Below are 23,342 nucleotides of genomic sequence, written 5' to 3'. Positions count from 1 at the left end.
ATTGTGAGTCCTTTTGTGAGTTGCACCTTAGTTCATGAATGATTTCAGAGGGGTTACTTGTGGAGCAAAACTCTAGTTAGGGTGAGCATTTTCACTTCTGGCCCATTGCTTTCAATGAATACCCTGCCTCTCCCCCTATGGCAGCAGCATATTTCTCTTGCCCTAACAAGTTGCCCCATCAATAAAAGTTGGCGTATACATTAGAGCACATTATAGTAATAGCATTTTAGGCTTGATAAGATTAAGAATGTGCTCAGACACCATGGTGATAGGTGAGTTCAAAATACCTGGACAGACAGAAGAATAAATACCAGCTTAGTTAGAAGAAATATGAATACAGATTTAATTATATTAAAGGTACAGAGGGAACCATGAAAAAGTAAGAAAATTCAATACTGTTCTACTGACTTTACATTGCATAACACTGCAACTTTTACAGCGTCACGCTGAAGATTTACTTTGTAATGGTGCATGGTGCTTAATATTTTTTATCCCTAAGTCCTTCAGTCTTTCTTCAGTCCTTGAAACCAGTGGCAGTTTGCCTGAGTAAAGAGTGCAGTATTTGGCCCATGTGCGGTATAATATTTTATTAATTCTGAACTAGGAAATCACGGTAGCAGATTTTCCAGCGGTCAGCAGCTAAAATCTGCAGTTTGTGAGAACTTTACAGTAATCTGATTCCAAGCACACTGAGACATTCCCTTCCTTTAAATGAAGTTGTTCAACCGAAAATGTATCCCAGTGCAATAGATTATATTTGCTGGTTTTCAGCAAAACTAAATGATAAGAGTCAATTTTTCACTAATGCCTCAAAAATTGGGCTCATAATTGTTCATGTCTATGGTTTTACAAGTGCAAGAACTCAGATCTTTGCATGAATATCAGTTAATTAGACGGCTGGTTCTCTACCTGAGATTAGAATGTGCCTAGCCCTGCTTGAGCCCCTGGTGCAGTCACAAGCCTGGCCCAAGAGGAGCACCAGGCCTGTTCATGGGTAGCACCAACAATGCTATAAGCCTCTCCAAAGGGGAAAGAGAAGGGGGTGGAATGATGGCAAGTCTATTGCCCTGTTCTACATCAGCCAGTAGTGCTGGGATGTTCAGCAGGGAGCACTCTCCCAGGACATAGCAAGACCTACTTTAGCGTGGGCTGCACAGCTCCTGGATTACCGTTAGGCACTCCTACTGAGACTGAAGACCTCTATGCATATACATACAGAGAAAATACCATGGGAGTGAGGCTTTACAGCTACAGCCTGGCCCTACATAAACCCAAGTATTTGCAAGTGTAAAAATGTATACAGGAATAAGTGCATGGCAAAAAACAAACAAACAAAAACCCTAGCAAAACAGTAGGCCCAGTTTCTGAGGCCAACTTTAGGCATCTTTGGAAATATGGTCCTTGGTGACAATGGCAAAAAATGTGAGTCCAGGTCACAGGCAAAATGGCCTTTGACTTTCCATTGAATTACCTTAAAAAAGCCAATTACTGCCAAATCTTCACAGTTGATGATAGCTTCAGCTTGGTCAGTGCTGTTGATAACTACAGTGCTGGGTCCTATTCGTCTTCTCAGCCAGGTAATAAATGCAGAGGCCTCTCTGACTCCTTTGGAACAAGGAAAGAATTAAAAGGACTGTCAAAGAGAATTACAAAAAGGCATCAGTTTTCTGAACAACCAAGATGACAAGAAGTGCACAAGGTTGTTGAGTCTAAGTTCATTTGAACTCCATGCACCCCTGAACCCTCAGCTATTGGATAATTAAAGGTGGACTTAAGCACTGAAATTCAAATCCAGATTCCAATCCCCTGAACAGGTTCAGGGTATCACAGTGCAATGTTTGTGAGTCGTCATTGTACTTTCTGGGTTCTCTACAAACAACAATTGGGCATGTTGCCAATTAACTGTTCAATCACAGATTTTATGGGTGTTTTGAGGCCAGGGCTCTCAAACAAGTCGGAAAGCACAGAGCACAAAGATTCATGTGGCAGGTATGTGACTGCAAGGCACCCATGAGCTATACAGAAATATCAACCTGTGGTGTAATCCGACAACACTTCAAACCAATTCCACAGTTTATTGAGCTATCTATTGAGTTAAAGTAGGTGTTAGATTTGTACCTCTTGCACAGCAGAAGAGATGTGATAGGTGCTGAGGCATAATAAAATGCTTCTTCAGTATTAGAGCTCAGCTTTTTTGGTTTACAGGTAAGAATTAAGATCCAAATGGTCAAGTCCTTTAATTCTGGGTGCTCCTAGCTTTTAGCTACAGAACTACGTGTTGCCAGCTCTCACAATTTTGTCACAAATATTATGATATTTGATTATTTTTTCCCCTTAAATCCCCAGCTCCTTTGGTCAAGAATCTCAACTTTCATTTAAAAAGAAAGTTTTTATCCCTCATGTTTGCAAAAAAAAGTTTAGAAACATGACTGCTAAAGGCTCAAAGGAAATTAGGGAGCTGAAGATCCCAGCCGAGAACAATGCCCCTTTATCTTTTTCAGTATAACCTTATTTAAGAAGAGGCGCAGAGGGGTCCAGCAAGGAGTGAATTAGAATCATATATGTAAAAGAGCACTGATATCGTGTCAGCCTGTATGTACTGTGCTATGGTGTAGTCATCCTACATATTACAAACAGCTGATCAAATATTCAGACCCTGAAACTGTGCGTCTTGTTAATTTAACAAGATTAATATTCCAGGCAGGCCTATTCAGTTGATTGCCACAAAGACATTTTCCTGCATCACTCACTGCATCTGATTCCAAAAAATATTTTTTAAAAGCATGGCAGGCTTAACTTTGTCCTGAAGAACACAGGCCTGAAATGAAAAAGTGGCAGAACAGTACCTAGTGGCTGCATGGCATTCGAACACTTGTCTACATGCAGATCCAAGCTCTTACAGCTAATCTGTTGTTAAGTCAGCCATACAAACCTCAGCAAATCTGTCATCGGATTAATCATTGTCTTGGTTTGCCCGAAATGGCCTTGTACTTAGTATATTTGGGCCAAATCCTGGTCTCACTGAAGTAAATAGCTCATTGATTTCATTAAGACTTGGATTTGGCTCTGTTTATCAGCTGTCGTGATGACCATTTAAAAAAAATCCCTCCTTTCACCAAATATTTCAATGAACTTTCTTGTTTTAAACTTTGTCTGTCAGTGCCAACCCAAAGGCATTTGTTTTGTATTTAAGGGTTAAACATTTCCTCTGGTAAATAACTCATTGGATAGCTATAGTACATTCAAACAGCTATAACCTATCAGTGAGAGCACTTGTTTTTTTCAGTACTATACTCGCTCATCGTTGTAAATAAATGACTTGCCAATCTACCAATTAGTAATTATTGGCGTTGTGTGCTGTAGATAATTTGTGAATTCTTTATCAGGTATTTTTACATTACTGCCCACTTTCACAAGAGTCTAAATATATTAACTCTTTGCAGCTCATTTATAGGTAACGCTGAAAGGGCAGCTCTGTTCTGGCATTATCAGCTCCTTGTTCACTGTCTCTCAGTACCATACCCATCAAATGAGTTTGCAAGCTAACCCGTGGCTTCTTGCCAGCCCTACAGACTTGACCAAAGACCTAGGCTGGATTCTTTCATTCTCATGCATCATTACCACTAATAAAAGTTCAGTGGGCAAATCATGCCTTCAGTGACACCTGTGCAGGCCCTCCTGTTTACACAGGTATAACGACTGGAACTCAGTAAAAAAATTCTGTTACACAAGAAGGAATATAAGTACTGAGAACACAGCAGCTCCACTGAAGTCTTTGAGAGTGAGAGGGGGCTCAGCAGCTCTGAAAATTGGGCCACTTATTCATGTGCCTAAAAGTGGGTTTAGGAGCCAAAGTTTAGGCTCCTGTTTTTAAAAAATCTTGGCCCCTCTACTTCTCTTCAGACTCCAAAAACTATGCCCCTGCCCAGGCTACTTACTTCTGAGCTTCAAGAAAACATTTTAACCAGTGTGCACAATTAGAAAGAGATGTAGGCAGAAAGAGAGAATATTATTTGTATCTATTTTTAATGAAGCAAAAGCTCTAATCAAGTCTGGATTTCCAGGGATTGTGCATATTCTGAACTAGGGAATGCACAGGCCAAATGCTATCGTCTGTTTACTATGTCTTAATGTACTTTCCATGCAATCTTTAAAATGATTCCATTGCATTACTAGGCCTTATGTGAGCTCCCTCTGGTGGGTAATTTGCCAGCTTCAAAATTCCTTCTTAGGTTATAGAATCAGAGAACAATACACACACACACACACACACACACACACAGTTGTTGTTAAAACAATCCTCTCCAAACCACAGGTGGGTAATTTGCCAGCTTCAAAATTCCTTCTTAGGTTATAGAATCAGAGAACAATACACACACACACACACACACACACACACACGGTTGTTGTTAAAACAATCCTCTCCAAACCACAGTGCAGACCTCTGCTATTTATGCTGTCCTCATACTGTGCATGGAATTTGTACTGGGAATCCTGTGGGTGGTACAGAAGAAGAAGCAATTGGGCCAAATTCTGTGCAGGTGTAACTCCATTGTATTCAGGCTTATTGTAGTCAGTGGGCATGCATGGTAGTTCACTGTAGTCAAGGGAGTTATGCCAGCAGAGAATTTGACTGCTATCTGCATTGCTGGTCAGAGAAGAGCATTTAAATCCTAACTTTGGAAGGCAAGTTCAAATCCTAGTTTGTCTTAATTAAATGCACACAACTACACACAGATATCTCTGCATATCTAGCTAAATATACATATAATGTCAGGGGCAGAATCCCTTTACTATCTAATACATTCTCTGTCTAAGCATGATATTCTGTCCGGTCAATAATGTAATAAGTCTTTTCCATCTGTAATACAATGGATATTATGCACTTCAATCAATCCAAACAACAGTTTACCTTTGCAATCTATAGGATTTTTCCTATCACCATCCACAAAGAATTTCACAGTAGGAAACTCTTGAATGTTAAATTCTTTTTTCATATCTTTTTGCTCTGTGACATCAACTTTGCCAAATCTGATATCAGGAGCTTCTTTTTTAAGCTGTCCTGCAGCTTTCGCAAATTCTTCAGCCAGAGTCTGAGATGGTCCAGATAAAGAAATGTCTGAAAGGGATCAACAAAGAGAAAAACAATCACGTAGTCATGAGTGTTAAGTCTCAAACTCAAAGCCATTAAGTAGGGCAATATTTTAAAGGGATAAACAGGGCTGTTGATGAGACACAAGTCAACGGGAACCTATCCCATCCAATGAGCCTAAAACAGGAGAGACCTTTTTGATCTATTTTGTTCGTTACGAATGATCAATCTCTTCATGTTTATATGTATTTTTTTGTTTGTACCTGTGCATGTGTAGCAAGAAATGTCATTTAAAAGCTATGATGGGGGGCTAATTATGTGGGGGGGACGACAAAATGGAGTCAGCTGTGATTGAATATTCTGGCCAGATTTTTAAAAATGGGAGCCTACGGGTAGGGTCATTTCATTCATATAAAGTCACTTAAGTCAACTGATTTTCAAAGCTGCTGAGTACCCATCAGCTCGCACCAACACAGGTTCTTATAACACACTTTGTGTGTGTTGGAGCTGTGGGAAGCAGGTTCTAGTCAGCACTCTGCAGGTGTATGTTGTGTTATTATGGAGAAGGGACAAGAAATGAATTGCCTGTATCTAGTTGCTTTGAACTCAAAGGTATGTATTGGATAAATGCTAAGAGTTCTCCAGTTTTGCAACTTGTGGAAAGCACTTTTAAAAGCAAGTTAGTTTAACTTTCTCCTGATAAAACTGAGATATGTTATCACCTCATTTGGTTTGCTTTACTATTTAACCTAAAGAGGGGAGTGAAAACTTGAAATACTGATTTCCTTTCAATCCCTGACAGAAACATTTTAGTTTTATCAATATACCTTTCAAACAGGGACAGATGAAAAAAATCCAAATAGTCTTGGTTATTTATAAGACAAACTGTAAGTCCAACGGCACGACTGTTTTTTTAATCTAACGTCTTTTGTACTACCATAGTACTGGAAACAAATAAGTGTCTACAATTTTCCTAATCAAGACACTACCTTATATAATAGTACCAAAAAGTGAGTGATCATTTTCATTAGAGCTCTCATAAATGAATGGCCGATAAAACATTTAATCTAGCTCAGTGATCAGTTACATTTCCCTGCATGATTCATCATCATCGTCATCATTCTGAGTCCCCACCATAAATCATTCCTCGATCTAACCAGTGCAATCAGGATCATGAATAGTAATACCCAGCAGCCTCTTTTTATTATTAGTTATTTGAGCTGTACGTGGATTCAGTGCAGTAAGGACTCAGATAGGAAAGCTTTGGAATCAATGGCAACAAAGCAGTTTATCAGCTGAGGGTCTGGTTACTTGGTTTTATGTGATCTAATGGAGCTCAGGAAAGGCAAAGCTAGTACTCCTGGATTTTAATCCTACTTACATGCTGTGTTACCTTAGTCATGTCATTCAGCAAAATATTAAAGTATGTGCTTAACTTTAAACATATGCTTAAGTCTCACCGAAGTAAGTTGGCATTTCTGTTGGTGCAAATGGGAGATGCATCAGGCCATTAATTTCTGTGTATCTTGGTTCTCCCAAATGTAAAATGAGTGTGATACCACCTACCTTCCTCCCAGGGTCAGTCTGGAATTGGCTTTGTTGGGGGTGTGCATGTGCTGATTTCATTCTTCTTTTTAACAATAGTTTTCTAAGTGAGTTTATAAGACCTCCTAGAAGTGTAAGAATCAGACAGGTCAACAGTGCTGGCTCCTTCTGAGTTGTAACAGAAAATATTGGGTGACATCCACCAAAATCAATTAAAACTTTGCCATTGACTTCAATAGGGTCAGATTTTCACCCAGTGAGTTTATGGCAAGGTTGGGCAAACTTTTTGGCCCGAGGGCCATATCTGGGAATAGAAATTGTATGGTGGGCCATGAATGTTCACAAAATGGGGGTTGGGGTGCCGGAGGGGGTGAGGGCACTGGCTGGGGGTGTGGGCTCTAGGGTGGGGCTGGGGATGAGGAGTTTGGGGTATAGGAGGGTGCCCCAGGCTGGGATTGAGGGGTTCGGAGGGTGGGAGGGGGATCAGGGCTAGGGCTTGGGGTGCTGGAGGGGGTGAGGGCTCTGGCTGGGGGTGTGGGCTCTGGGGTGGGGTTGGGGTGAGGGGTTTGGGGTGCAGGAGGGTGCTCTGGGCTGGGATCGAGGGGTTTGGAGGGTGGGAGGGGAATCAGGGCTGGGGGTTGGGGTGTGGGAGGGGGTCAGGGGTGCAGGCTCCAGGTGGCACTTACCTCAAGTAGCTCCAGAAGCAGCGGCATGTCCTTTCTCTGGCTCCTACATGGAAGCGTGGCCAGGTGGCTCTGCGTGCTGCCCTGTCTGCAGGCACCACCCCTGCAGCTCCCATTGGCTGCAGTTCCCAGCCAATGGGAACTCTGGGGGCAGCACTTGGGGTGGGGGCAGCATGCAGAGCAGAGCCCCCTGGCTTCCCCTACGCATAGGAGCTGGAAGGGGGCCATGCTGCTGCTTCCGCGAGCTGTGTGCAGCAGCACCCGACCCTGCTCCCTGGCTGGAGTGCCGGAGTGGTGCAAGCCCCAGACCCCGCTCCCCACGGGGAATTGGAAGGCGGATTAAAACAGCTGGCAGGCCTGATCTGGCCTGCAGGCCGTAGTTTGCCCTCCCCTGGTTTATGGGTTTTGTTAAAAATGCTGACTTACAATTTTATTTTCTCAAAACATTAACCTGTTAGATTCTACTAGCTTGTTTCTCATGTAAACTATTGTTAGCTCAGAGATTCAGAAGCTGTTACAAGCCCATGCATCAGAGCAGCTGCTCCAGGTGCTAATATGCTAACTGAAATTCTTGTTAGGAAAAAAAAAGTTAGTGGGACCTAGAATACCATGGTGGTGAATGCCACAGAACTTTTTCGATGGAAGGGACTTCTCTACATAAAATAAATCAGGCTGAAAGCATCAGTGGATCAAACTGTGATTTAATTACCTATAAAGTTACAGTTTCATCAAATAAAGTAATTTTGGCTTTATAGGAGGATAAAATCTATAAGAAAATTCTAACTTTAGTTGCTCTCTCTTTGCTAACTATAAAAATGGTCCTACCAATTCCCCCCCCCCCACGCACACAAACGTTGTAAAGTATTTGCCCTCCAGATTAAACTTTGTATGTAGAGTGCCAATCCAAGCACATTTGTTATATTCTAGTTGTAAACTACTGTAAAGAAAAGTATTTGATAGCAAATCTGACCTACCATGTACATAAATGGCAAATCCAAAGTATAAAAAACTTTAGAACCTATGAGGCAATGTTTGCCAAGCACAGGTAGGTTATGCTTTAAAATAGGCACAGAGAAAATTACTGCATTTTTAGTAACACAAACTGTGGTAGACATGGAGCCAGTTGGACACCATTAAATTAGGCTTGAATAAAGACTAGGAGTGGATGGGTCATTACACAAAGTAAAAACTATTTCCCCATGCTAATTTTCCCCTGCTGTTACTCACACCTTCTTGTCAACTGTTTGAAATGGGCCACCCTGATTATCACTACAAAAGTTTTTTCTCCTGCTAATAACAGCCCACCTTAATTGATTAGTCTCTTTACAGCTGGTATGGCAACACCCATTGTTTCATGTTCTCTGTGTACATATATCTTCCTACTGTATTTTCCACTGCACGTATCCAATGAAGTGGGTTTTAGCCCACAAAAGCTTATGCCCAAATAAATTTGCTAGTCTCTAAGGTGCCACAAGTACTCCTCGTTTTTTTTTTACTGGGTTGTTAGAATTTCCTGTATGAATGTATCGGTCTAGCTTAATAGGGCACTATTGGAAAAAGAAACAGAAAAGCAATACAGTTATAAGTATTAAGCATGCGAGTAGTCCCTCTGACCTCAAGAAAAGCACATGCTTAAGTTCTTTGCTGAATTGAGGCTTTAATGCTTAAATTAAGGAAGAAAATGCTTTTAAATTTAACTTTTAACCAAATTTTTGATACTCTCCCACCGACATAGTGCTGTGCACACCGGCGCTTATATCAGTGTAACTATGTCGCTCACGGTGTGGATTACTTACACCCCTGAGCAACATAAATTCTGCCGACATAAGATGTAGCGTAGACATAGCCTGAGGCTAGAACAACTACACCGATTCCAAAGTCAATGGGATTAGGACATGTGCAGAACACAGGGGTAGATGCAGTTGGACAGCCAGTCTGTTGGAATGGAGCTTAAGACAGGGTTGGCAAAGGTCACAATTGAAAAACTTCTGTTTGGGGTGACAAGACTGGTAACTACACTACAGATACCATCTCTATTGTTTATCAACTTATTGAATCAAACACAGCTGTCAGAAAATGAATGATCTTTAAAATGTCATCAGACCAATAATTAGATTTTATTTGGTAGAGGGTGGTCTTCAGCTAAATGTCAATACTTTATTTTAAAAATCAGTATTTGGGGATTTTAAAGGACTGACTTTTACTGACTTGTCTCCTTCAATCATCACTAAATTTCCACTCACTGGTTTGTGAGGAGTTCTTCTGATGATCTTTTTAAAATGGACCTGAATCTTATTAGTGCAAGTGGATTGTGACAAACTGAGCATGGGCACAGCAGACAGCAGAAATAAAATATCCAGCATCTGAAGCTGAAGACAATTCAGGTTGCTTAGTTCAGGTACAGGAAGAGGAAACAATAGGACATAAAGATACAGTTGTTAAAAGAATCTCTTTTCCTCTTGCTATTCCCTTTATTGTCCTGCTGTTCTCTTTTCATGTTGCTAGTCTCATTCTTTCTGACTTTCACTGAAAATCAAGCAGCAATGAGTGACTTTTAAATTGTTTATTTTTACCAAGGGGAACTATTCACATGCTTATGCAATGTTATGAATCATTTCTTTGTGTGAGGAAAGTGCTTGCAAAGAAGGACAGTGGTCATCCGATGAAGTGAGCTGTAGCTCACGAAAGCTTATGCTCAAATAAATTGGTTAGTCTCTAAGGTGCCACAAGTACTCCTTTTCTTTTTGCGAATACAGACTAACACGGCCGTTACTCTGAACTCTTCTTACTGGTTCAGCTGATTTCCAAAGCTTCTGTTGCTTTAGGAGCGAGGGTAAGAACATGGAGATTTCTGCAGTATCTCCATCTTTAGAGCAAATCATACACACACATGGCGGTTTGGGGGGCGGTTGTTTGTTTGTTGTGTTTTGCCTGGTTTTTGCTTCTTTCCAATGTACAGAAAAGACCTGAACATTTTTGGTTATTGTTTGTTAAAAAAATAAGTATTTAATTCCTGCTTTTCTACATTATCAATTCAAGTCTTGTAAATGTTGTTTTCCTGGGCAAACTCAACTGGAGAACTAGTATGCTTATGACACTGCAGATGTCATGAAAGTAAACTCTGATTAACTGAGAGGGAAACTGATTTTGAATCAAACTGTTTAAAAGTTGGATTTTTGCTTGCCCCTATGATTTATAGATTTGTATTCCAGGAGCACCTAAAGGGCCCAACTGTTATGAAGGCCCTATTGTGCTAAGTGCTGTACAAACACTTAGTGAGACATAGGCCCTGCCCTGAAGACTTTATATCCTGAATAAATAAGATGGACAAACAGTAAGAGGGAGAAATACTATTGTCCCCATTTTATAGATGGGGCTCTGAAGCACAGAAAATACCATGCCCAAAGTCACACAGAAAGCTTACGATGGAATTGGGAGTTGAACCGAGAGCTCTTGAGGCTCATCAAGCCAGCCTTCTTAAACACAGAGACATTACGAATGAGCCACTGATTTTTTTTAAAGAATGCACCTTATTAGACTAAGATCTATTGAAATGTGATCATTAGGGATGAGATTAGCCAATACAAAAATAGTGTATTTAATGGCCCTACAGCATCCTTCAAATGAGTCTACATGGAAGCACAGCAGTTGTCTCCATCTTTACCTAATTGTCATCTGCCTCTAGTTTCATTCTGCAGTCTTTATTGATGATCCTGGTGATTACTGTAGTAGCCGTGAGCCTGCTTGCTGTTAGGCTAAGTACTGATTTCCTAGCTGACCGTGCCAGAATCTCAGCAGGCCCACGCTTCATCTTTCAGTGTGTAGGCTGCTTACTCAGTTTCTCCGCAGACATATAATTTTCCCTGTAGAAAACTCTTGAGGGGGCCTGGAAGTCAGAAGGGCTTTGTTTTAATCCTGTCTCTGCTGCAAACTTTCTTGTGAACTTGAGCAAGTCATTTAAAGCCTGATCCTACTAACATTGAGATCAATGGGAAAACTCCCCCTGACTTCAGTGATGCAAAATGTGGCCCATAATCTCTTGGGTCAGTTTCTGTACTAAATTGGGATAATACAACTGTGATGTTATATGATTAAAATATTACCACGTAGGTCATTGTTAAGGCTAAGATTCTGTCACAGTTATTTTTAGTAAAAGTCATAAACAGATCATGGGCAATGAACAAAAATTCATGGAGCCCGTGAACTGTCCATGACTTTACTAAAACTAACCGGGGGCGGGTAGGGCTACATAAGGGGGTGGAATGAGTCCCATGGGGGAGGCGGGGAACTGACAGGTCGAGCTCCCCACCATGGCAGGGGGCACAGCCCCAGCTCCAGCAGCTGCAGCGGGGGTGCAGCCACAGTGGACACACAGCCCCCACTCTGGAGCTGGCCACAGCTGCAGGACAAGGGTGTACAGCCTCCACTGCAGCCCCTACCAAGCCACAGCCACAGGGGGAGGGTGCGTGGTCCTGGGAAGCTGCAAGAGGGGTGTGCGGCCTAGGCTGCAGCTCCTGCCAAGCCCAGAATGCTGCAGGGCTAGGACGCACAGCTCTGGCTGCAGCCCCTGGCAGAAGCTGCAGGGCTGAGATGCATAGCTGTGGCTGCAACCCCCACCAAGCCCAGGACACCATAGAGCTAGGGATCACAGCCCCGGCTGAAGCTCCTGGTGGAAGCCACCAGGCAGGGGTGCATGTCCTCAGCTGAAGCCCCTGGCAGAAGCCGTGGGGCTAGGGTTGCAGGGTCCTGGTTCTAGCCAGCACCAGTTGCAGGGCAGGGGTGCACGGTCCCACCTCCACCTCCTGAAGCGTAGAAGTCATGGAGGTCTGGTAAAGTTTCGGAATCCGTGACTGCCATGACCTCTATGACTAAATCGTAGGAAAAATAAATAATCAAAGGAAAAATAATCTGGCAACTGTACGGTATTAGTTGACTTTTTTTTAATGGCAATCATTGTATTTGTTGTTCATCTGTTCCCAGAGCCTAAGGAATGCCATTAACTTGTTACGTTTCTTTCCTGCCAACTGAATGTAGAACCCTTATAATGTGCTAGACTGAAAGTACTTGGAAACAATTTCTATTTATCCACTGAACAGGTACCCTGGAATAAGAGTGTCCATGTGGGGAATTATACTGGTATTATCACACTGGTTTAAATTCACACCTTTGCTTGACTGATATAACCGTCCTGTGTAAAGAAGCCTATATAGCAGGGGTGGGCAAACTACGGCCCGTGGGCTGGATCTGGCCCATCAGGGCTTTGGATCCGGCCCGTGGGATTGCCCCCCATGGTGCCACAGGCCCCGCACCACTCTCAGAAGCGGCCGGCACCATGTCCCTGCGGCCCCTGGGGAGGGGGGGCAGAGGGCTCCGTGCGTTGTCCTTGCCTCCAGGCACTGCCCCCCGCAGCTCCTAGTGGCCGGGAATGGGGAACTGCAGCCAATGGGAGCTTCGGAGGAGGTACCTGGAGGCATGGCAAGGGCAGCGCGCGGAGCCCTGTGCCCCCCGCTCCTCCAGGGGCCGTGCAGGTATGTGGTGCCAGCCACTTCCTGGAGCGGCGCAGTGTGGGGCCAGGGCAGGCAGGCAGGGAGCCTGCCCTGGCCCCGGTGTGCGCTGCTGCCACCCTCAAGCTGCTTTAGGTAAGCGGCACCGGGCCAGAGCCCGAACCCCTTCTGCACCCTGCCCCCCAACTCCCTGCTCTAAGCCCCATGCCTGCACCTCGCACCCCTCCTGCACCCCAACCACCTGCCCTAAGCCCCCTGCCTGCACCTTGCACCCCTCCTGCACCCCAACCCCCTGCCCTGAGCGCCCTGCCTGCACCTCGCACCCTTTCTGCACCACAACCCCCTTCCCTGAGCCCCCTGCCGCATCCCTCCTGCACCCCAACCCCCTGCCCTGAGCCTCCTCATCACCCCACACCCCTCCTCTGCCCCAATCACTTGACCTGAGCCCGTTTCTGCACACTGCACCCCCTCCCACACCCTGCACTCCCTCCTGCACCCCAACCCCCTGCCCCAGCCCTGCATACAATTTCCCCACCCAGTTGTGGCCCTTGGCCCAAAAAGTTTGCCCACTCCTGCTATATAGTCTAAGTGGGGCAGCTACTGTTTCCGGAGCTCTGCCAAAATGCAATGGAAACAAAACTACCAACTGGCTTGTCTTAGAGGCAAGAGAGCAGCTATTCACGTACCCCACAAACTTCCTAATAAAAGAATAGTTCTCCTCTAGGCCAGCCAAAGGACTCCTGCCTCTCCACGGCCTGCCGGTGTCTCCAGGCTAGGGTATCCATGGAGACAGGCTCTTGAAGCATCAGTTTCCCCCAGAATATGCTGTGAATTCCACGCATGCCTATAGCCCGCCCTGGCACACAGTACTATATAGATAGGGTGACCTGATAGCAAGTGTGAAAAATCGGGATGGGGGTGGGGGGTGGGGATAGGAGCCTATATAAGGAAAAGAAACCAAATATCAGGACTGTTCCTATAAAATCTGGACATCTGGTCACCCTATATGTAGATTCAGATATAACACACCTGTGCCAGAAGTCTAACATATAATCCCTCAGCCAACATCTGTCATTGGCAGAACTGTTTAACTCTGCAAGTTACATATTCAGGAAAACCCAAAAGGGAGGCTGTATGGCCTAGTGGATGGAGCACTGACTGGGCCTCAGAACTCTTGGGTTCTATTCCCAGCTTGGCTACTGGCCTGCTGGGTAACCTGAACAAGCTTTTCACCTCTCTCTGCTTCAGTTTTCCTGTCTGCAAAGTGGGGATAATTATCCTGACCTCCTTTGTAAAGTACTTGAAGATCTACTGATGAAAAACACTGCATAAGAACTAGGTAATATTAAAATTGCTGCTGACCCCATGCTAATGTCACTGTCCTCTCCAGGTTAGAGCTTTACAGGAAAGGACAAAACCGTTCATAATTATTTAACTCTCCAAAGCTTTAAGAATACCAGCTATAGCCCTTTTCTGTGCTAGGTTTAAATCCCTTGGTAAATACAGGGAACCACCACCAGAACATACACAAGCTGGGCAGGTATTTTGAGCCTGAGCTGCTGTTTTGTATTCAGAGAGCTTCCCTTGTCATAAAAAACAATGATTATCTGAGCTAGTGCAAGGTTTGGGTATAAACCAGGTAAGATCCAGGGGCAGCCTGTGGGAATCCTGCAGTCTGCTGAAATGACTGACAATCCTGGCTGGAAACAGGCATGAGTGGGGCTGCTGCCACCCTTGAAGGCATGCCCATCTTTTATTTTCAAGGTATATGAAACCTGAAGGGGGCTATGTTCATAATACAAAAATTGCTGCCATTCTACAAAGTCCATATTGCCTTGACTCCCGTAAACCTTCCCCCCTTGTTACTGTATTTCTCTCATTTTCCCAAATCCACAAACATATACTGTACTGCAGAATATTTCCAAAGTATGGCCAAACCCACCCCCCAAATGTCATCAGAATATAAATATTACAGCCGCTGATCTGAGCAGCTGTGGGCTGAAGACTTATGGACACCTTGGGGTGGTTCCTCTGAGGACAGCAAGGAGAAACATCAATGGCAGACTGTATAGGCTTCTTCACACAGGAAGATTGTCAGTACAAGCAAAGGTGTGAATTTAAACCAGTGTGATAATACCAGAATAACTCTCCACATGGGCACTCTTATTCCAGGGCACCAGGGCCTTATTTCTCTTTGGAATAAAACTGTCTGCACAAGGAGTTACACCATTTTAACTATATCAGTATAATTATACAACTACAACTGGTAAAATTTTCCCATGTAGACCATCCCTAAGCAGGGGGTTCCTCCTGCCTGTAGTAAGTATTCCATTTCCTCCATCCTAATGGAAATTCAAAAGAATATTGTTATACTGGAGAGTGTTGGTAGCCACCAACCAGTGTGTCTTTGAGCTGTGAGCAATCACAGACTTCACTGAAGCCAACACCAAACCCTTTCCCTCTGCCTGAACGAGGGAGCAAATAAATGCTCCTTTGTTTTCTGATAGCTGAAACAATAGAAACTACTGCCCAAACATGGACCAGCATAACAAGGCTGGAATAGAAGCTGCGCCTGTGAGTGCTGAGAAGTTTCCATTGCAAATGCAGGAGCTGAAATGGGTTGGATTGCAGTAGTATGTGTGTCTGTGAGAGGGAGAAGCAGAAGGACATCAGGAAATCAGCTAGGAAAGCCAAGAGAGGGGCAGAGAAGCATTGGCAGCATGGTGATGAGAGGAACAGGAAGCCAAGAGAGAGTACTTCTTTGGGGCAGAATGCTGGCCGCAGCAGGCTGGGAATTGTGAACAAGGAAATTGCCTCGTGTTGTTCCTACTGTGCATGGGAAAGAGGAATTTGTATACATGCTTGGTAAATAAACAGGATTGCACCAAAGAAATACCAGACTTGTATCATCAATTTCTGCTCATAACAGAAACAACCCAGAAAGGCCTTGAATATTGGCTAACCACTTAGGCTAAAAGGGACAATAATATTTCCAGCTGGCTACTGTTGGTTGACACACCAGAGCACACATAGCAGTCAGACCGTCCTGGTGGGATCAGTCAGTGCCACCTGAGATCACGCGCACAGCGCACACATGGTATGTGGCTAAGATAGCCATGTCATGTCCACTAGTCTCCCCGAAATACCGGAAAGAAGGTGGTGGTAAATTTGAGTGCCATGGCATTATTTCCAAACTGCATTCCCTAGTTATGATTAACGCCGCTCTTTTGCAAAAATGAAAAAGAAATTCGAATTTCTGCTCCCTGCATCCTCTCAGTATTGCCTCTCCTCATGTTCTTACTGCAGAGTACAACCTATTACCGAGAATGAGCTAGTGAAGAGTACAGAAAGGAGATAGATTTCTGGGTCCTCGCTTCATGTGATTCTGGGACTTTGCCCTGTTTGCTTTGCACTGCGCATTTGACTGGCCCAGTGCTGCCAGACAGAAGTCAGTGACTTTTCTTTTTTGCAAACTTTGAGAGAAAATGGGCCTTGGACATTGTGCTGAGCTGACTGACACCGGAAGGTTTGGGCAGTATCTGGAGAGGAAATACTAAAACAGGACTGTCCCGCTGAATACTGTGGGGTTGGTAAGTATGTAATGAGATGCAATGGGGAAAGGGTTGGGGAGGATTAATAAGGGACAGGCCTGAATTAACCCCAGATGTGGACCTTGTATTCACAGCTAGGTTTGGAGCAGAGTTTGCAGCTCAAACCCCAATCTGTAATGGACCAAAGCCAAAGAACCCAAACTTTGCAGAATTTTTTGTTCCATTTCATTCTCTCTCCATCCTTCCACAATCAGAGATGGGCCCAAGAAGGATGTTCCTATGCTGACTCAGGAGGTCTAAGATTAACTCCTGGCTGTCCTACAAGCTTCCTGTGTGACCGGGGCAAGTCACTTCATCTCTGTCTGTTTCCCATCTGTGTAATGGTGATAACAATTAGAGCTGTGTGAAAATTTTTAAAAACCCTCGTTTTGGGTCAAACTGACAATGAAATTTTTCAGAATGTTTGGTGAATCAAAAATTTGGAAAAAAAATTGTTTCTGGTTGAACTAAAAATTTCATTTTGATACTGACCCTTTTGAATCTTTCTAATACGTTGTTTAATAACATTAAAGGATTTCTTTTAAATGAAAAGTCATTTCAAACACAAAAAGCGAAATGTTTTGCTTCAAAAATGTTTAAAACAAAACATTATGATTTTTTCAGATTTTTGCTTTTGTTTGTTTTTTTCAACCAAAACAATTTGGCAAAAGTGACACAAATTATCGAAATGTTTCAATGTCACCAGATCCTCATTTTTTTTGCCAGACAAAGGTTTCAGATGAAAAATTTCACTCAGCTCTATTAATATCTTCCTTCCTCCCACCCCTTGTCTGACTTCTCTATTTAGATTGAAATCTCCTCAGAGCAGAGAATGTTTCTTAGTATGTGTGTGGGTGCGCAGTGCCTAGTTGAATTGAGCCCTGGGTTCAGCTGAGGCCCCTACATGCTACTGTAATACAAATAATAACGAAAGTTTGGCTACAAACGCTCCAAAGTCCACAGGCACTTGGATCTGGTGCATTAGTTCAGCTCATTGTAAAGCTGGGAGCCTTCTGTGAAATTTGGATTCTGGCTTGATTTCAAACATCCCATTGCCATGTTCAGAATGTTGCATTCTGGGCTTTTAATTGGGGCCCCTCTCTAATGACACCCCCAAATTAAGGCTGAATTAGATTCAAAAACTCCGACTGGCTGAGCCTATTCTGCAAACTATCTGTTTACTGAGCACTGCGAGTATGGTACAGTCAATGGTGCAGCAGCCCAAGGTTAAGCCCTAGGAACGGAGCCAGCTTTGGGGCTTTCGCTGTCCTAGGCAGACTAAAAGCTCTGTCACCCATAGTGCTTAGTCACTCACATAATAAACCTGTCACAAAACATCTTCCTGCCTCAAGCAACCTCCCTTTCTGCTTGTTTGGCAGATCTGGCTCTGCCTGGAAGCTTGCATCATCTTCTGGCTATAGTGCGCTCTCATATCTATATAAGACATATATAGGATTCCCTCATCTCTATAGTTACACCTACCTCTTTTCCATATAGTCTATTGAGCTACTGTGCAGTGTTAAGTCTCTATGCACTTGGAGCTCAATCCTGTAACATGCTGAGCAATCTGTCCTGATCCACCAACGCACTAGGTGTGGGCTTAAAGTGCCTGAAGTCAATGGAGCTAGTCCGTACTTAGAAGTTCAGTGTGTCTCAGATGATTTGCTGGATCAGAACAGAGTGAGCAGGTGAAAGACTGAGCTCTTAGAGAAGATGGCATGTGAAAAAAAGGCTGAAAACAATTGCTTTGAGGGTATTTCAAAACAAAACCAACATGAGCATTGTTTTATGATCGCTATTTGCCAGGACCTTTTAGGAAGAAAATGTTCTGCAGTAAAATGTCTGCCTGAATTAGAGATTGGAGAGACAAGGTAATCTCTTTTATTGGACCAACTTCTGTTGAAGAGCCAACTTCTGTTGGTGATTCGAGCAGAGATAACACATCGTCTCTGGATTAGAGAATGACAGATTGGTGTCAGTAACTCAGAATTCTAAGGTTTCAGAGTAGCAGCCGTGTTAGTCTGTATTCGCAAAAAGAAAAGGAGTACTTGTGGCACCTTAGAGACTAACCAATTTATTTGAGCATAAGCTTTCGTGAGCTACAGCTCACTTCATCGGATGCATTTGATGACGTGAGCTATAGCTCACGAAAGCTTATGCTCAAATAAATTGGTTAGTCTCTAAGGTGCCACAAGTACTCATTTTCTTTTTTCAGAATTCTAATTTTTCTGTGTTTGCAGGGGTTACGGTACAAATGGTTCTGAAGTAACACTTGCTCACAAATGAGCTACACTAAAAAGACCACATGGGGCTTATTACTATCTGTGCTACAGGAGATGGATCTCAAATGGTTTAGAGGATTAGATCTGCTCTCTGAATTTATCTGACCTTGGATCAGATTGTGCTGGCAATATCGTGCCCAGAGGCCTTCCCCATCCCTGATCAGGCTGGCTGTGTTTTTATTTGTGTGCAGCTTTTCTGTTGGGATGCTTCTCAGCAGTTACAGCCAAAGGTCCGTGCTGGAAGAGTTAATTCATTCAAACAAGTTCTATGACTTTCATTTGCTTAAACATATATCTGTATATGGGTAAAACTGTGAAAACACTTCTGGCTGTAAAATATTGGATTCTGCAATGCTGACCACCTCTGCTTCGGTGAGCGGAAGGGACCTAAAGCAGCTACAGCTTCCCCTGGCTATATGGAAAGTGGGGGGTGTCACCTCCGCAGCACCTGCCCTCACCAAAACCCCACTCTGCCAGGATGCCTCTGTGGAAGTCAGTGTTGCGGGGTTCAAGAGGAATCAAGGGCAGGAGGGCATCAAACATATGGCCAGCTACTTTACCCAGCATCAACCCCTGCTCAGCCCAGGTATTTTGGCACAAAAATCATCCTAAACTCTGTTGTGTCCTGTCTATAGCCAGTGCTGAGCAGCCAGTGGGGGACTCAGTGAACAGCAGCAGGGTCAAACCTCTATGGCCAAGTCCTCCCCTGCAGGGTAACGAGGTTGTTTCCCATACTGCCCTCTATATCTTGCAGAAGTGGATGTGACTGGGGTACACATGTGGTGCCGTATATTGGGGCTGAAGATTTGCTCCCACAGTCGTATGACACTAGGGCATATTTTTCTGTGTCTGGGGTTTATTCATCTGGCTTTTCTGCTCTCTCCCAGAAATTGGCCCTTATTTTCTGAAACATCCTGGACTGATTCTCTGAGATTCCACAAACGGAGATTGAGGGACTTTGTTAACACTTGGATACAGTCCAAGTCATCTACAGCAGTTCAGTTTTTAAAGAAAAAAAGCAGCGAAAAGCCTTAGACTGAGGCACTGAGTAAGAGTTAATTGTGGCTGCACGCAGGCACCATGGGAAAAGTTTACTTTAGCAATAGGAGCCTGCTATGACTTCCTAGTGTATCACAGTAATCCTAAAGCAATGGCCAACTGTGTCATTGAACACTGCCTCCAAAATACAGGGAGTAGAGTTAGGTCCACTCTGTTTAGATTTTATTTCTATTTTAACTTATATGTAGTTGTGATGGTTTTGTTTTTTATCTTCTCAGCTACCGAAAGGCATCACCCAACCAGACACACTGACTAATACTGTAAGCCATTCACTATATGTCTCTTATTTTCCCCTATGAGACTGCAGCACATATGATACAAAAAGGAAAGCCACAGGCATACCCGCAACAATGATCCCCATCTAAGCGAATATTAATGTCAGCTCTTGCAACCTAAGATAAACAGAATCTCACTCCCAACTGTTGCAAAGAGCCATTCCCAGAAGCCCAAAGACTTATAAAAGAGGAGCTACCACTTGCCGTGAACCTTGCACAAGAAACTAAAGCAGTGAAGGGAATGTAAGAGTGATTAAGAGCACAGCAGATAAAATCATTCAGGGTCATACAAGTGGCCTCTCATTTTGTGCACACACAAGGTTTGCATACACAATTGCTGCAAAATATGTCCTTGGAAAATTAGACCGAGACAATGGATGCTGAGGACATTCAGTCAACATTGTGCAGGATGCAGCCTGAAGCCCTCACAGTCCCACCTCAGTATCACTGTCCCTATTGTTATACTATTCTAGCATGTAAGGCATCAGGGCCCCAATAGATAGGCAGTGTACTAACACATGTTAAAATACAGCCACTCTAGCTATGAGGTTACAATCTAAGTTACCACAAAAAATGCACGTGGACAAAACAAAAGGGAGCTGGTGGAGGACAAGGTAACAACAAAGAAAACCTCTTAAATGCCATGACTATTAGTTGCAGAGCCATCAGTATAGTACGCAGCCTTCATTCATACTCACAGAACTCCACCAGCAGATACTTAGTTTCCTTCAGTGCTCTGTCAAAGTTGCTCTTTTTCAGCACCAGAATGTTGTTCTCCTCTTTGATTTTGGGGAGTCTGGCTTTCTTTGGCTTTGTTTCCTTTGGGCCTATTCCATCCTCTGCTGCAAGACTTGGGAGAAACGGTAACATGAGGAATGAAAGCCACAGTGTCTTCATCCTGCACCTACTGCACTTCTCAGGCACAGAGTGAGAAAAAGGGACTAAGAGCTGAATGTTTGCTGTTAAAATGGCCATTACCTTATCAGCAGACCAAGTGGCTAATTCCCACATGATAACATTGATAACCAAAAGAACACCTTCTTGTCAACTCTTGGAAATGGGCCATCCTGATTATCACTACAAAAGGTTTTTTGTTTTTTTTTCTCCTGCTGATAATAGCTCACCTTAATTGATCGCTCTCCTTATAGTGTGTATGGCAACACCCATTTTTTCATATTCTGTGTGTGTGTGTCTATCTATCTATCTATCTATCTATCTATCTTCCTACTGACATGTTTCAGAGTAACAGCTGTGTTAGTCTGTATCTGCAAAAAGAAAAGGAGTACTTGTGGCACCTTAGAGCCTAACCAATTTATTTGAGCATAAGCTTTCATGAGCTACAGCTCACTTCACTGTATTTTCCACTGCATGCATCCGATGAAGTGGGTTTTAGCCCACAAAAGCTTATGCTCAAATAAATTTGTTAGGCTCTAAGGTGCCACAAGTCCTCCTGTTCTTTTTGCTGATACAGACTAACATGGCTGCCACTCTGATAATTGACAACAAAGTCTGCCATGAGTGGAGCCAACCTTGCTCCTCCCCAGGAAAGTCAGAGCTGTTAAATGATATGATCACTTTTTAGCAATGCTTGGAAAACCAATTCCTGGGCAGTTAAGGGGGAAAGGTTCTCATCAATGAGAACAATATCTGGCGAGGGAGAGGGGAAATACTGAATAAAGCTTGGCTATAGAAATGAGAGTTGGGTTAATAATGTACCTATAATTAAGAACATCAGCTATGTTATTAACTTTACCCAGAGTTGATGTAGAGATGACACGGATGTCCCCATTGGAACTTAGGTGCCTATGAACGTAAGGGGGCCTTGATAACTGCTCTTAAGGATAATATTTGGTCATCTGTTATACTAATGGGACTGCTTACTGAAGGTCTGATCCAAATCCCATTGACATTAGTAGAAAGACTCCCATTGATTTACGAGGGTGTTGGATCATATCCCAAATAAGCTACAAGTCAGTGGGTGAAATCTTGGCTCTGCTGAAATCAGTGAGAGTTTTGTCATTGGCTTCATTGGAGGCAGGATTTCACCTACTTTGAGAAGTGGTAGCAGCATCTGGCCCATAGTAATTAGCTAATGTCTCCATAGACCTCTGAAGGTGCAAAGCACTCTGTAAATTCAAAGCAGTATTACAATAAACTGTTAGAATTCTATACGGTGCATATGTGGGTACCCTTGTCAGAGCATGTTGAAGAATATCCTTACAGAGAGATGGTGCATTACAGGAATAACAGATGGCTTATTTCCCAAAATATTTGCCACATGGTAACTAAAAAAGAAACAGCCTTGTACATTCCTAATGCCCTTTTCTTAGATTATTGACTGGAATGCAATGTAGCATACAGGCCAAAGTTACAGCTTCTGCAGTGGAGACCAAATGGTCTGTTAAAACAACGAGGAGTCCTTGTGGCACCTTAGAGACTAACAAATTTATTTGGGAATAATCTTTCGTGACATCTCACTGAACCTCTTCTTTACTGACATTTCCAGGGTGTAGATGGCCATTTCTTTCCTGGGACAAGTATTGAATGGTGTCTTCACCATTATAATTTTTTTTTCATAAAGTAGTCATGCAAAGGGTCAGGATGATACCATTTCTGAGAAAGTCAGGAAACCTGTTCTAGGAGGTCCACTTACTCATGGCTATAGAGACATCTGGTTTTTGAGAAGAAGAAAGGGAGAACATGAAAATATTTGATAGGGTGTTGGGGAAGGAAGATGTGGTCTAGTGGCTAGGTCCGGTGGCTAGGCCTTGTTTCCAGTCTCCGCTCTGCCATTGTTCTGATCTGTGACCTTGAACAAGACACTTTGCACCTCTGTACCTTAGCTTCTCCATCTGTAGAATGGCGGTCATACTACTATCTTCCTTTGTGGAACACCTGGAGATATAGAGATGAAAAACACTGTATAAAGGGGTGTTACTTGTTCAAAGCACAAACCAAAACTGTTAATTACAAGCTGTTAATTACCAGTCTACAAAGAAAGTCGATAGTGTGCCTGTAAATAGGGATACAGATGTTAGTAACTTATTCAGATCAATAAAAATATAAAATAAAAGTTCTTTAGAAACTAGTCCAAATTTTTTAAAAATATGCCTGGTATTATATGCGCCATTTTAGCAAATGATAAAGTAGAAATGATAGATTATTCTGTAGCTGTATTTTCTCTTTCAGGCATTGTTGTAGTAGGGCCTGATTGGAAGGCACTGAAGTCTGTGGAGAAATTCCATTGACTGCAGTGGGCTTCGGATCAGGCTCATAATGTGACTGGAACCATATTCTCTTATCATGCACATA

General features: G+C 43.2%; 1 protein-coding gene across 1 annotated transcript in view; it reads right to left on the bottom strand.

Annotated features, from left to right (window-relative positions):
- The window catches only part of PDILT (protein disulfide isomerase like, testis expressed), a 41,101-nt gene extending 20,096 nt beyond the window's left edge, over positions 1 to 21,005 (bottom strand). Inside the window, exons 1-3 of the mRNA XM_077827414.1 lie at positions 20,729 to 21,005; positions 4,913 to 5,119; positions 1,472 to 1,605 (exon numbers count right to left, since the gene is read on the bottom strand). Of these exons, the coding sequence (XP_077683540.1) occupies positions 1,472 to 1,605; positions 4,913 to 5,119; positions 20,729 to 21,005 (618 nt within the window). The remainder of the gene's footprint in view (positions 1 to 1,471; positions 1,606 to 4,912; positions 5,120 to 20,728) is intronic.
- Between the last annotated feature and the right edge of the window lie 2,337 nt (positions 21,006 to 23,342).

The sequence above is a fragment of the Eretmochelys imbricata genome, chromosome 10 (assembly GCF_965152235.1).
Source record: "Eretmochelys imbricata isolate rEreImb1 chromosome 10, rEreImb1.hap1, whole genome shotgun sequence".
NCBI lineage: Eukaryota > Metazoa > Chordata > Testudines > Cheloniidae > Eretmochelys > Eretmochelys imbricata.
Note: the sequence above shows the minus strand (reverse complement) of the source record. Positions and strands in the feature narration are given on the sequence as shown.